This window comes from Dasypus novemcinctus, chromosome 4, assembly GCF_030445035.2.
Source record: "Dasypus novemcinctus isolate mDasNov1 chromosome 4, mDasNov1.1.hap2, whole genome shotgun sequence".
Lineage (NCBI taxonomy): Eukaryota > Metazoa > Chordata > Mammalia > Cingulata > Dasypodidae > Dasypus > Dasypus novemcinctus.
In genome coordinates this window covers 101,543,596-101,558,904 of record NC_080676.1, presented here as the reverse complement: position 1 = coordinate 101,558,904, position 15,309 = coordinate 101,543,596, and the positions used below count along the sequence as shown (strand labels likewise).

The 15,309-nt window shown below is 34.8% G+C and overlaps 1 protein-coding gene across 1 annotated transcript in view; it reads right to left on the bottom strand.

Moving 5' to 3' along the window:
- IMPG2 (interphotoreceptor matrix proteoglycan 2) overlaps positions 1-13,313 on the bottom strand; it is a 90,974-nt gene extending 77,661 nt beyond the window's left edge. The window contains exons 1-4 of the mRNA XM_071214860.1: positions 13,179-13,313; positions 12,478-12,729; positions 7,443-7,609; positions 4,070-4,101 (exon numbers count right to left, since the gene is read on the bottom strand). Coding sequence (XP_071070961.1) covers positions 4,070-4,101; positions 7,443-7,609; positions 12,478-12,729; positions 13,179-13,260 — 533 coding nt within the window. The 5' untranslated portion in view covers positions 13,261-13,313. The remainder of the gene's footprint in view (positions 1-4,069; positions 4,102-7,442; positions 7,610-12,477; positions 12,730-13,178) is intronic.
- Positions 13,314-15,309: the final 1,996 nt, after the last annotated feature.

Here is a 15,309-nt window from a genome sequence, read left to right as displayed (position 1 = left end):
GAGAGTGTGGGCTATGATGTGGACCATTGACCATGAGGTGCAGTAGTGCTCAGAGACGTATTCACCAAGTGCAATGAATGTCTTATGATGATGGAGGAGGTTATTGTTATGGGGGGAGGAGTGAAGTGAGGGGAGTGGGAGGTATATGGGGACCTCATATTTTTTTAACGTAACAGTAAAAAAATAAAGACAAAGAAAAAAAAAGAAAAAAATGAAGGTAAGTTTAAAGTCTTCACAAACAAAAACTGAGAATGTATGTTACCAAAAGACTAGAACTACAAGAGATACTAAAGGGAGTGCTGCAGCCTAAAAGGAAAAAAACAGGGGCAAGACTTGAAGAAGAGTGTAGACATGAAGAATATTAGGAAAGATAAATTAAAGGATAAAAAACAGACAACAGTAATATATGACAACAAAAAACAAAGAACAAAATGGACAAAATAATGCCTTTATAATAGTTATATAGAATGTCACTGGCCTGAACTCTCCAATCGAAAGATATAGACTGATAGAATGGAGTAAAAAAAATGGAGCCATCTAAATGCTGCCTACAAGACTCACCTCAATGTAAAGAAACAACCATGTTGAAAGTGAAAGGTTGGAAAAAGATATTATACACAAATAGTAACCAAAAAAAGAGCTGAAGCAGTGGTACTAATATCAGACAAAATAGATTTTAAATGCAAAACTGTTATAAGGGATGAAAAAGGTCATTATATATTAAAAAAAGGGCAATTCACCAAGAAAAAGTAAATATTCATGCACCTAACCTGGGTGCCCCAAGATACATGAGGCACACATTGAGAAAACTGAAGAAAGAAAGAGATGTCTTGACAATAATGGTTGAAGACTTCACTACACCACTCTTAGCACTGGAAAGAATATCTGAACAGAAGATAAAGAAAGAAACAGAGAGTTTGAATAATACGAAAAAATGAACTAGACCTAACAGATATATAGAGCATTATACCCCAAAACAGCAGGATATACATTCTTTTCAAGCACACATGGATACTTCTCCAGGATAGACCATATGCTGACTCACAAGACAGGTCTTAAATTTTTTTAAAATATTGAAATTCTACAAATCATTTTCTCTGATCATAACATAATGAATCTGGAAATTAATGCTGGACAGAAAAATGGAAAATTCAAAAATATACGGTGATTAAGAAAGCAAACTCTTAAATAATCAGTGGGTCAAAGAAGAAACTGCAAGAGAATCAGGTAAATATTTGACACCAATGAAAATGAGAACACAAAATATCAAAACCTATGGGATACCACATATAAATTTCTTGAGAGGGAAATTTATAGTCCTCAATGATTGCATTTAAAAAGAAGAAAGAGCTAAAATTGAAGATCTAATACACACTTGGAGGAACTAGAAAAAGAACAGCAAACCAATCCCAAACCAAGCAGAAGGAAAATAATAGTAAAGACCAGAAAAGAAACGTATGGAACCAAGAACCAAAAAACAATAAAGGGAGTCAACAAAACCAAAAGTTGGTTCTTTGAGATCAACAAAATCAATAAGCCCTTAGCTAGACTGACAAAGAAAAAAATAGAGAAGATGCAAATAAATAAAATCAGAAAGGAGAGAGGGGACAATACCACTCACCCTGCAGAAATAAGAGATCAGCTCTCTTGCCTTTTGACCACTGTCCTTGCCTTCTGCCCGTTCTGGCCTTCTTTGCCCCCACCTAGAACAACATGCAAGTAAAACCTGGGCATTTATAATCTATAATGAGGAAACTGTAGTCTGCAAATTGGCCCTTTTTATCAATTTTCAGCCCCTTTCCTTTCTACCTGGGACCCATGATCTGGTATTTTCTCCCATTTCTCTTCTCACCATTCCTGAATAAATTACTGGCCTAATTAAAAACTGAGAGAGAGAGATCATAAGAGGATACTATAAACTAATGTATGACAAAAAAAAAAAAACACTAGACAATGTAGATAAGATAGACAAATTTCTAGAAACACATGAAAAACCTACACTGATGCAAGAAAATAGAAGAGTTCAACAAACCAACCACTAGTAAAGCAATTGAAACAGTTATCCAAAAGATGAAAAGTCCAGGATAAGATGGCTTCACAGGTGAATTTTACCAATCATTCAAAGATGACCTAATAACAATCTTGCTCAAACTGTTCCAAAAAATTGAAAAAAGAATGCTACCAAACTCATTCTACGAAGCCAATGCCACCCTAATACTAAAACCAGATAAAGATGCTACAAAAAAAGAAAATTATAGACCAATATCTCTAATGAATATAGATGCAAACATCTTGAAAAAAATACTTGCAAACCAAATCCAAAAATACATTAAAAGAATTATTAAGGAAGCGGGTTTGGCCCAATGGATAGGGCATCCACCTACCACATGGGAGGTCCAAGGTTCAAACCCAAGGCCTCCTGACCCATGTGATGAGCTGGCCCACACGCAGCACTGATGCACTCAAGGAGTGCCGTGCCACGCAGGGGTGTCCCCCACATAGGGGAGCCCCATGCACAAGGAGTGTGCCCCTGCAAGGAGTGTTGCCCTGCATAAAAAAAGCACAGCCTGCCCAGGAGTGGCGCCGCACACATGGAGAGCTGATGCAGCAAGATGATGCAACAAAAAGAGGCACAGATTCCCGGTGCTGCTGACAAGAATGCAAGTGGACACAGAAGAACACACAGTAAATGGACACAGAGCACAGACAATTGGGGGTAGGGGGAGAAAAAAATAAAAAATAAAAAAAATTTAAAAAGTAGAACCTCCACTCAGAACTCTCCATCACAACACTCTAAACATGTAGGATAAAGGACCCTCTCCTCTATCTACCTCCTCCTTTCGCCATCCAGCAAAGCTTGCAGAATCCTTCCATACATATGAAAAGGGGACAAGCATCACAGATAACCTTGTGATAACTGATAAGGAAATCCTAGGATTAGCCAAGTTTCCTCAAACCCACCCCATTTCAAGGCCCTATTTGAATCTCTGTCCCTGTCTTATGATGAACAGAAGATGAGACTCACACAACGTAATGATTATTGGGAGCTATGAGATTCACCAGAGTATTTAGTCCACTGCCTGTGTTGGATCATTAGAGCTTTCCTTCACCACTGAAGAACCCACACCAAAGTGACCTCATGGTCCCACATGGTGTTCAATCCCAGGCATCAGCACAAACTCAGTGGTATCTTAAGTGGTTGAGTGAGTGAGTTGAATGAGTGAGTGAGTGAGACCACACAGTCCTAATTCCCTTGTTCACTCACATTCGATTTGAAACCTAGATATACAACCTACCACCCACATTATGCTCCAACTACACTTGTGCCTGGGCTCTGCTGCCCAGACTGGATCTCGACACACTAATTCACCAATTTAGCTTTCAATATGTCCTTCTCTCCTATTTGAGTTAAAATTCTGGGCTCTGACATAGATCACATAGCTTAGTGGTACTTTCCTATACAATTACCTGCCTGCTGTTATAGTCTAGATTTTTGAGGATGGATAGAATTGGAAATCTTTATCCCCTATAGGTTCAAAATCCCTCACCTTTCATGACCTGTTTTGTATTGCTACTGTCAGGAGCTAGAAATGACCTTAGTCCGAAGCCTAAAGGCCAATAGAGGTAAGAATCACAGCAATGGCAAATTCATCTATTAAGACTATCATTAATAAAAAAAAAAAAATCCAAATCACCACCTGTCATTTAACAATCTATTCTCCACCAACATTCACCATTTATACAGAACAACTTTACCGTTAGCTCTTACCCCTAAACAATAGATCATTCCATATAAACCAGAAATATGGTTTCTTGCCCAAGAGAGTGAAATAAGTCTGTCTCCTGGTAAAGTCAGACAGTAAACAAGGATAGTACCTGCAGTGGTGGTCTGGAAAGGGAGTTGGCCTCCAGATGAGGAAAAGCATTTGGCACTTACCCACAGGTCTGGTCATTGCAGGAACTGGCAAAAAATAGAAAGGCACTATTAAATTTGGAATGAGTTTTGAAATTGGTGTGGCACATCTATGTTGCCAAACATGAACTCAGGGGAAAAAAGACACTTACTTACCTGCGTACACTTTCCTTCTTGTCAATCAGTTTCTAAGGAGACCAAACACATAAAAATGACTGAGGGAACCATTAAGCAGAAAACAAAGAAAACTTTTCCATAAAAAACACTAATTCTCTAACACTGTAGAATCTATGTTACTATTTTCTGGGGTTAGACAAACAGTAAACAAGGCACCAATAAGGTCAAGTTTCTTTTGTGACTGAGAATGTCCTGACACTCAGTCTCTGTTTATACGCTCTCTTAAACAGGCACAGAATAACAGACCTTACCTTTTAATTATGTTCATTATTCCCTACAAAATCTACAAGTTAGAGATTGGCAGAGTTTTAACCTGTCATGGATTTACCATTAAATTATTTTATGACCTAATATGTTTATAATAACTCTTATCTTAGAGCAATATAGACATGTGGATTAAATAACTGATACAATTGTTTCTCTGGAATTTAGACAAAAAAACAAATCGTATCAATAATTGTATTATCCCTCTAGGGCATTCCAAAGCAAATGATCCCCAAGTTTCCTCTAAACTAGTAGTTATATTTTGAGATGAAAAGACAACTAACTTGAAATCAGAAAACCTGATTTCAAGTCCCATTTTCTCCTCTTCAACTTAAAAGCAAATCCCAAAACTTCTCTGAAGCAGGGACCTCAATTTCCTCTTCTGTAAAATGGGGCAGAATATTATCTAAACACCTCTCACAATTTAGTTAAATAACTCACTGTTCTTCTTATACTCCAGACTTTTCCTGAGTCTTCTCATGGTTTCAATTACTACCTCAAGAGTGATGATTTCTAAAGCAATATTTACAACCCAAACTACTCTCCTTGGCTTCATATCTAAATAACATGCAATTCACATTTCACATAGGCAGTTCAAATCAACACATTAAAAAATGAATTCTCCGCCTGTGTACTTGGTCTAGTCACCCAAGCTTGAAACTGGAAGACTGCCTGGAATACTCCCTTACCCTATCCCACTCCCAATCAAATTAATCTTGTTTTCTACTTAAGTTTCCCATGTTCCCTTTCTCTTTCTCTCTCTCATGGTCTAGTAGTGACTCTCATTCCCTCTGGCCTGGAGTACTGCACAGCATCTTACTGGTGTCTCTGCTCCAGCCTTATTCCCTATAATCCATCCTATTGTGTAAACAAACCATAGAGATCTTTCTAAAATTGTCAGATCAGTCCCTGTGACTCTCCTGCTTACAAGCCGTCAATAGCTTTCCACCATCTACAGAACTCCAAACTTGTTAATCTACCCTATTTTCTAGTCTGATCTCCTATTACTTCAGCCTACCCTTCTGGTACATTGCCCTAAGTCATTCCTTACAAACACATGGCTCATGCTGTCCCTCTGCCTGAAATGTCCATCCCCAACTCCTCCTCGTCTAGCTAACTCATACTAATTATTTAAGACTCAGTCCAGGCAGTCTGCATGTTCTACCAAATAATCACTGGAAGTATATCTTCTGTCTTCACATCTAACCTTACAAAAAGTTTCATTTTTAAGAGACACCTTCCAATGTAATATCCCAGGAGCCTGTTGGCATGGTAATACTAACTACATTATTTGTACTTGCTGCTCTATCAACTGATTCTATATTCCAGCACAACTGAGACAGACACTGCTGAATAAGAGTAAACATACATTTATATTTATATATACATACATGGGTATATATATATATATACTAATTTTTTCATTGAACAGCTATTCCATGTTAGGTATGGCAATTTGTAAAAATAGTCAGGTATGGCAATTTGTAAAAATAGTCATATTGAGAAGGGAGGCTCAGTGGTATGGGGTAAAGTACATGGATTTTGGAACAGAGACCTGAGTTTGGATTTAAGCTCTACCTCATCTAGTTGTATGATATAGAATAAGAAACTTAACTCTGATGTTTAATGTCCTTATCTGTAAAAAGGAGGCATCACCAACTCCTTAGAGAGTTTATTAGATATAATGTTTTTAATGAGTTTAATACATGGGCTGGTACATGACAGATACTGAAAAAATTATAACTACTCTCATTATTATTAATGATGAGTAGCTACCAAAATGAGAGGAAAAAATATTCAATGCCTTTAGTTTAAAATGTGACATACCATGATTAAAAGTTGAATTAATTTTAAAACATGCAAAAACCTACACACCTTCAAAATAGAAGCCCACAAAATTTGTCTTGGTTCCCTGTTTATCAGGCCATCCTTCTCTCCCAAACTTGCCCCCACTTAATGAGATCATTTCTCCATAGGACCAAAAGTGAAAAGAAAACAATAGCATGACCCTACTGAAAATAAATAAAAATAAGAGAAAAAATAGTATATTTCAGTACTTCATGATGTACTAATCCAATTTAATTATACCTAAACAAAAATATATCAGAGGTACTCAGTCAATAATTCTTTTCCTGTCCTTCTAATGTATATAATACTTAGTGTTTAAGATAATACTTATAAATTTTTTAAATTGCAGCAAATAGGAAAAAAATCATTGTGGCTATTGCGAATATACTTTTAATTTAGTTCAACAAACTTCTATTCCATATCTACTATAGCCTGGGAATGCAAAAATGAACAAATATGACATAATCCTTGCCCTTCAACACATAATCTAGTAGGGGAATTAATCACATAGAAAACTAACAATAAAATGCAAGAAGCACCATATTAAAGAATGAATAAAGAATTCTGGTAGCGCAAAGAATTATGGACGGTAACTCTACTAGACTGGTGGTTGGTTCCTCACAAGGGAGGTTACATTTGAGGAAGTGTGGGACTTAAACAGATGGACAGGAGGATACAAGGTAAATCAGACAGCATGAAAAATGAGCTACATGGGTCTAAACAGTTTTGTTTTCTTGCCACAAAAATATGTATGTTAAATGAAAAGGGGCAGGTATGAATGCTTATTTATCCTTTGCTAAGAATAAATAACCAAAACAAGAAAAATAATTAAGCAAATTTATTAATATTTATATTTTTAAAAATATTTATTCAATTAACTATATCTTCTGTCCTAGAATCATTTGGGACCTACTCTGAATTGCTATGTAAAACTTTGGCAAAAACATTTGACTTTCACAGATTTATATTCTTCACCTTAACAATTTCTGACTATTATTTCCAAATATTTACATTTGTAAATAAGGCTATGGCTCTTACCTGGGTTAACAATGTTTATTATAAAGGCCAGAATTAGGGATACAAAGACCAGGCTATACCCTAGGGCACCTCACCAGAATAACATAACTCAATGAAAGAGTAATCTATGAATTTGCTATTTTTTTTCCTTCCTTCAGGCTGTAGTTTTGGATACACATTCCTACACCAGTCCAGCAATTCCTTTCCTTGTTACTACACTTACCTTCATGATTAAGCGTCTATGTTCCATAGATTGACTAAAATTTATGCCCATTTCAAATATACTTGTGATTCCATTCTCACATAAATTCATCCAATGATAATATTCCTCATGCCCAGGAAGTCGATCCCAAAAAATCTTGAAGACTTCCCACACAGAATCCTGACACACTGGAAAATGGACATAGAGAGGTATTATTATGAAAAGCTAACATGTTCTGGGTTCTCACAATGATCAAAATCTGATTCATTCAGAATCCCCTGAGGCACTCATGCTAGGCAGTGTCCTTTCTGAAGGAATATGGGAATGATTCTCAGAACGATTCTCAAAGTTCTTCTTTATGTCCATTTTCAGATATGAAGAGAATTGGTTGCCCTCACTCCTCTCCTTTAGAAAGAGGATTGATCAACCTCCTAATGAGAAGGGATTTTTCCTATCTAAAAAAAAAAAATCCATGTTTATGCTTTGTAAAAGTGGAACTGATGTTGAATACACTGTAATTAATCTAGTGTTTCCCTACTAGGCACTGTGATTTTAACATTACTTGGTGTTTACAGATGTTTTCCTGAAGTCACTTAATGTATCCAAATACCAGATTCTCGGCCTTGCAGAACGGCTTAGAAAAGGGAAAATGTCACTTGTAAATAGTACATTTTTGGCAAAATGCCGTGACGTAACTGCATTGCATCCACTCCTTCAAAACTCTTCAACACATAACTCTAATAAAAATAGGAGTATTCAAAATTTTCTCAGAGCTCATAGGACCCTGAAACTACCTCATAAAATCAGGAAGAGAATATTCATCTGATGTTGTGACACCTAAGCCACTATACTTCTTATCAAAAAACAGAAGACAATGAGCCATTTTTCATATGTAACAAGAAAATTATATTTGTGAGAAAGGTATTGCTATATTTAAGTAAAACTATTCCAAAGCATCAAATCTGAAAGTCTGCTAAACAAGTTATCTGCATTTTGGATAGCACTGAGCACATTGCTATTCTATAACCACTTAAGTGGTCAGACAGAGAACACTGGTCAATAGATACATTGGAGGCTGTGGACTTGGCCCAGTGGTTAGGGCATCCATCTACCACACGGGAGGCCCACGGTTTAAACCCCAGGCCTCCTTGACCTGTGTGCAGCTGGCCCATGTGCAGTGCTGATGCGCGCAAGGAGTGCTGTGCCATGCAGGGGTGTCCCCGCATAGGGGAGCCCCACGTGCAAGAAGTGTGCCCCATAAGGAGAGCCGCCCAGTGCAAAAGGAAGTGCAGCCTGCCCAGGAATGGTGCCGCATACACGGAGAGCTGACGCAGCAAGATGATGCAACAAAAAGAAACACAGATTCCCGTGCCGCTGACAACAACAGAAGCGGACAAAGATGACAACACAGCAAATAGACACAGAGAGCAGACAACTGGGGGAGGGGAGAGAAATAAATAAATAAATCTTTAAAAAAAAAAAATAGATTGGGATGGGAGGGACCAAGAGGAGGGCAGTGAGGGAGAAAGAAGAATGTAAATGGAAAGAGATCCAAGAAATTATTTCTCATCTCAAGAAGAATGAATACTCACTAGCTATCATACTGAGCTAGAACCCCTGTACTCAGAGCCAGAAGACCACAGTTCTAGCCCTAGCCTGACCACTTACTAGCTTGATAACTGAGTAATTTATCTAGTCATTGATAGCTTCAAGGCACCTGTCTCCCTTTTTTTAATGGGATAGATAATTACTGTCTTACCTACCTTATATGTAAAAGTATTTTGTAAACTGTAAAGTACTCCATGAATATCAGATGCTATACTGGGTTCTATCAGTCTCACAGTTTAATGGAAGAAGATGGTCTAAGCCAGAAAATAGCTCTTAAGCTTTAAAAGAATTTTAAATATGTAAGTATTGAAAGTTTCTCTGTCAACTGACTTTTCAGGGTTAAACTGAATCTTTGATTACAAACTTAACCTTATTTTCATTGAACTAACTGCATTTTTATTATTGCGTTTTAGAATTTTTGATTATACAGCATCAGAAGAGTCTAGCTGGGACTGACTGATGCAAAGCTGACTTACTTGTAGATTCATAGTTCACATTTTCTTCTTTTTGAAACTTTAAAATGAAGGTTAATTAAAACCAGAATATGCAAGGTGGAAGTCTGGTTCAGGGAAAACAAATAAAATGACTGTCTCCAGATCTGGGTGTTGAAATGAGGTGATTCAGAGAAAGTATAAAATATATTGTGGGGCCAAATAATTGTACATACATAAAGAAAGAAAAAAAAAATCCCAATCCCTTCTACACACAATACAAAAAAATAATTTGAAATGTAATACTAATACTGTGAAGGTTCTAGTAGAAAACATGGAATAATATTTACATGAGTTGAGAGGAGGCAAAGGTGTTGTAGACAGGACAGGAATGCAACAGTTATAAAAGAAAAAACCTGATAAATTAGACTTCACCAAAACTAAAACTTCTGCACATCAAAAGACACCATTAATAAAAATGAATAGGGAAGCCACATCTCTAGAAGAAAATATTCAAAAAATATATATTTAGGATATTTAATCCTTAAAATTCACTAACAAAAAGGCAAACATCTGGTTTTAAAATAGGTAAAAGATGGAGCAGACTTCACAAAGGAAGAGATACAAATGGCCAATAGGCACATGAAAACGTGATCACCATCAATCATCTTTAGAAAAATGCAAATCAAAATATTTGCACACAAATCAGAATGGCTGAAACTTTCTAAATGGAAAATACCAAATTTTGGCAAGGATGTGGAGAAACATGACTCCAGTTTTTGGTAGGAATGCATTATAATACAACCACTTTGAAAAAAAATGCTGGTAGTTTCTTATATAACTAAACATACACCAAACCTTTGACCCAACAATTCCCTTCCTAGGTATTCATTCAAGAACAATATAAGCAAATATCTACAGAAAAACTTACCGTTCTTTCAACTTTCCTGTATGTTTGAAGATTTTCATAATAAAGTCAGAAAAACATTATGTGTTGAAGAAATGTAGTTAGAGGTAATATGGAGGAGCATCCAGGGAGACTTCACTAAAATAATTAAGCTACTCACTAAACAAGTAAACAAGCAAACAAAAATAACAAGCCCCAGAAAGGGAAACCAGCACCAAGGATTGCTACAATATTTAATCCATAACATCCAGTTTCTAAAAATATATTATGAGACATGCAAAGAAACAGGAAAGTATGACCCATACACCATGAAAAATATCAGACAACAGAAACTGCCTTTGACAGGGAAAAGATACTAGATTTAACAGGCAAAGACTTCAAACATACCATTATAAATATGTTCAAAGAACTAAAGTTAAATATGAATAAAGAAGAATTGTGTGATGGCAATATTGGCTTAAATAGAAAATATTAATATAATAATAAAAAAAATTTTTAATTGAAATTCTGGAGTTTAAAAGTGCACTAACTGAAATGAAAATTTACTCAAGGGGCTCAACAGCATATTTGAACTGGCAGAAGAATTAACAAATTTAAAGGTAATTATACAGAGATTGTGCCCTTTGAAGAAGAGAAGAAAAAAAGAATGAAGAAAATGAACATAACCTTCAGAGAAATGTTGGTTACCATTAAGAGCACCAACATTTGCCTAATGGGAATACCAGAACAGGACAGACAGGGAAGCAGAAAAAAAATACTCAGAGAAATGACCAAAACTTTCCTAAATTTATTGAAAAATATGAATCTATACATTCAGGAAGCTCAGTGAACTCCAACCACAAAGAGACACATAGTAAAAATGCTGAAAGCTAAAGACAAAAAGAAAATCTTGAAAGCAGTAAGAGAAAAGTGATCTATTACCTGAAATGGACCCAATAAGATTAACAGTTGACTTTTCAGAAGAAAAATGGAGACAAGGTGGCAGTAAGATAATATTATCAAAGAACTCCAAGGATAAAAAGGTCAATCTAGAATCCTATATTCACCCAAACTGTCTTTCAAAAATGAAGGTGAAATAAAGACATTACCAGATTGACAAAACAAAGAGAATTTGTTGCTTGAATATCCACTTTATTAGAAATACTAAAAGAAGTTCTTCAGGCTGAAATTGCCCAAACAGTAATTCAAATGCACATGAAAAGGCCAAGAGCACCAATAAAAATAATTATGTAATTATAAAGCATGGCATAAATAGTTTCTTCTTTTCCTTTCTTGTCTTAGTTTATTTTAAAAGCATTTATATAAATCAATACTTATATAGTATATTGTTGGCCTGATAACACATAGAAATGCAATATATTTGTCAAAAGCAACACAAAGGAGATGGATAGGAGGAAAGCTATTGATACTATAGCTTTTTATTTGTTCTTGAGCAGCAAAAAGCAAAGTTCATAAGTTTTCCAAATATCTAAGGAGTATTGTTACTCATATACAATATCATGCCCAATTAACCAACTTTCTTTAGTAAATACAAGAAAGAGAATGAATTCATGTAATAAATATGTGCATGATCAAGATAAAACCGTTTAATTAAAAATAAAATAAAATCCTAGTTGTGTTACCTGAAGGTCCATTGTGAGAAGTACCACCATTTTAGACATAGGAAGTTTTATGCATGCCAACTAGAGAGCAGCCAGCATTTATTAAATTATATATTTCTAAACTATGAATATATAAATGAATTATATTTTCATGCATATAAAATAAGTAAATTAGGCAAACAGGTAAGTATACCTTGGTATAGATATTTTATGAGTATGGTCAGGCAAACTGCTGTAACAAAGAAGTAAAAATTATAATTGATTTATCTAGTAACATAAGCTTGTGCTTCTTAAGTGCTTAAAAAAGATTTAAATAATTCCTCTCTTAAACTTTCCTCTGAAACTGTAATACTACTACAGTCTCAGCAAGCATTGAATAATACTACATTCTCAGCATATATAATACTATATTCTCAACAAGCACTGAATTATAATGTGATCGACCTGCATCTGAGTTTCACATATAGAGCCCAAGGGTTTGCAGAAGTGGGCTTTGGATATTTGCTTACCTTGAAGTTTAAAATACTTCACATGGTTTGCCACAGCCTCTGCAATACTTTCATCTGGGCAGATTTTTACTCCTTTGGGAAACATAACTGATCGCCTTCTTCTGAGCAACCATTGTCTTTCAGCCTTTCTGTGATCCAGAGGCTGTTTCTTTTTGATAGATAGAGAATGGTCTATGGATCCCAAGTTGGTCAGGATTAAAGAAACTGTACTCTTGGGTTCTTGGGTCTCCTCTAAAGATAAATAAGTTTGTGCTACAGAATGAAAGCATAATCAAGATTTCTGTTGATGAATAAAGGCATAGTATGAACATTTACAAAAAAAAGAAAACTGATAATTGTGTTTTGGTGTCAGTGCTCAGATTACAGACATGCATACACATTTAAGGAGGAGAAGAGTGAAGCATTCAATCTTCTCTCCACTTAATTTACACGAATTTATTTCAAGATTGTTAGTTACTGAAATCAAGTATACATTCAAATTTAACACAAGCAATAAAGGGAAGTAAAGTTTGAAGTAGGAATTACTAATGAAAAGGAAAAACCAAAATTAATAGAGAAAATTTAAAACAATTTAAAGCAGCAATAAGTAAGGTTAATAAGGCAGTATTTGATTCAATTTCTCACTGCTAATCACATTAAAGAATTGCCATTTTTAGAAAGAATATACTACAGATAGATAATAAATATAGATTAAAAAATACCTGTTGACAGAAAGTTTCCTTCTATCAGGATAAATATCAAAATGCCCAGAGAAGTCTTCCCAAAAAGAGGAAACATAATCATTTGGGCTAAAACCAAAGGAATGAGAAAGCAAAATCCTTAATAGAGCATTCAAAGCCTTGTAATTCCCAATAACAAATTGTTACAAGAAAAGTCTAACATTTATAAGGTTATGTTTGAAAATGGACAACCATTCAAAAACCATTATAAATTAGTTTAAATTAAAATGTTGTACTTTAGAGGTACCTCTCACTTCTTTTCTGAAGTAACCAGCATGCTATGAAAGCAGAAGAGATAAGCTAATTAGAACAGAGGCCCAGACAATTTCTTTATTCTAATCTAGCTAGCTAAGCTCTTTACTACCACTCCCTTGCCTTTAACAGTCCACTTAAGAATGCTTCATGTATAATTCACTATTATAACTTTTCTGAATCTATTAGTCAAAACTGATAGATTCATATGTGCTCTGAATTCTTTAGGCCCTAAAATATATAAGCATAAAATACTCATACTTAACTATATTTACCTACTTTAGTAATACAGAGCTACATACAAAACACGATTAGTTTTCTTGGAGCTACATGTCTTTGTAACAAAGTCACTGTCTTACAAATTTCCCTCCCTGATAGTCAATTTGAAAATCACTATAACCACTTAGTATCTCCATTCTTATATATAAAATAGAATAGCAATTGTCAAGCTAACTTATGGTAGAGATGCTGTGAGGATTAAATTAGCTAATACACAGAAAATGCATAAAATAGTTCCTGACACATACTAAACACACAATATAAATGATAGCCATATGGCAATAATTTTGTTGCTTAATTTATATCAAATGAGGCCCAATGTGTTTATCTTTATGTGAAACTAAGAGATTTCCTCTACCACAATAGATCAGATGAAATTCTCAGCTGTTTTTATCAAATAAACATAGAAAGCAATTAAGTTAGTCAAAAATCCCTCTGAAAGCCAAAATATATTACCAAATAGCAATGACTCTAAATCTTATTTCATGTACCTCTGAGGAAATTCCCTTTAAAAAATATTTTGTACAGGTCTAAAGCACATTTCTCTTGAAATTCCTGAACTAATCGTGTTAGCTAAATTATCTTCATGTTATTTTATGCTTTAGGAATAGCTCAAGAATATTTTTCAACACAGCCTCAAATAAACCACATTTTCAGCCCTTATAAATGGTAACAAATCTAAATGATCATTAAATGCAAGCACACAGTTGCATTTGCAAACTATTGGTAAGTTTGTAAGAAACTTTTTGCCCGACTTCATTGTATGAATGGGAGAAAAAGCTGAAAATTTTACTAAGGCAAATTTTAAAGTTATAAGAGAAAGTCCGTGTTGAGCCTTCCTTAATAAGGGAGAACTTTTGAGAAACAAATTAGAAATTGTTTTTTTCTGAAGGTCAAGTCCCAAAACCCAGAAAATCTGAGCATCACAGTGTTCTAGAAACATGTCTAATCTTAGAAGCAGAAATCCTGAGCTTTAATATTGGTTTTTCCATTTATTTGATCTTAGGTTAATCACCTAAACTCTTTTTACATTAGTTTACTTAATCAATGAAAAAGGTATGTTAATCCTGTTGGTATCACAGGCTTGTTGGTAAGAATCAGGAAATATGAATATCCTCTGTTAACTAATGAATTGTATGCTATTTGCCTTGTATTACAAGAGTTCATACAGTCTAAAGAGGTTTCAAGCTTTGGAATCTGCTTTTGTTCAAGCTCCAGGATGGAATAAATTTTTCCTAACCAAATTATATTTACAAGTAGAGACTTTACCCAAGAACTCTGTAAATATTTATATTAAGCATAAAATACAGTTTTACGAGTTTAGAAACCTGTACTATCTTTTAAAAAACAAAGTATGAAGAATTTACCTGGATTTATCTGTTCCTAAATTGGTTCATCACTTTATAAATTCATTTTAACTTGACATGTGATTTAATTATAACTCCAATTGCAGCATTATCTTATAATAACTATACCTATGATATGAAGCATAGGTGTTAACTATCATAAGGTTGTATAATGGGAACCCAAAAGCAAGATTAATTCAAAATGGAAAAAAACAGAAGGGGTTTACTGGAGAAGG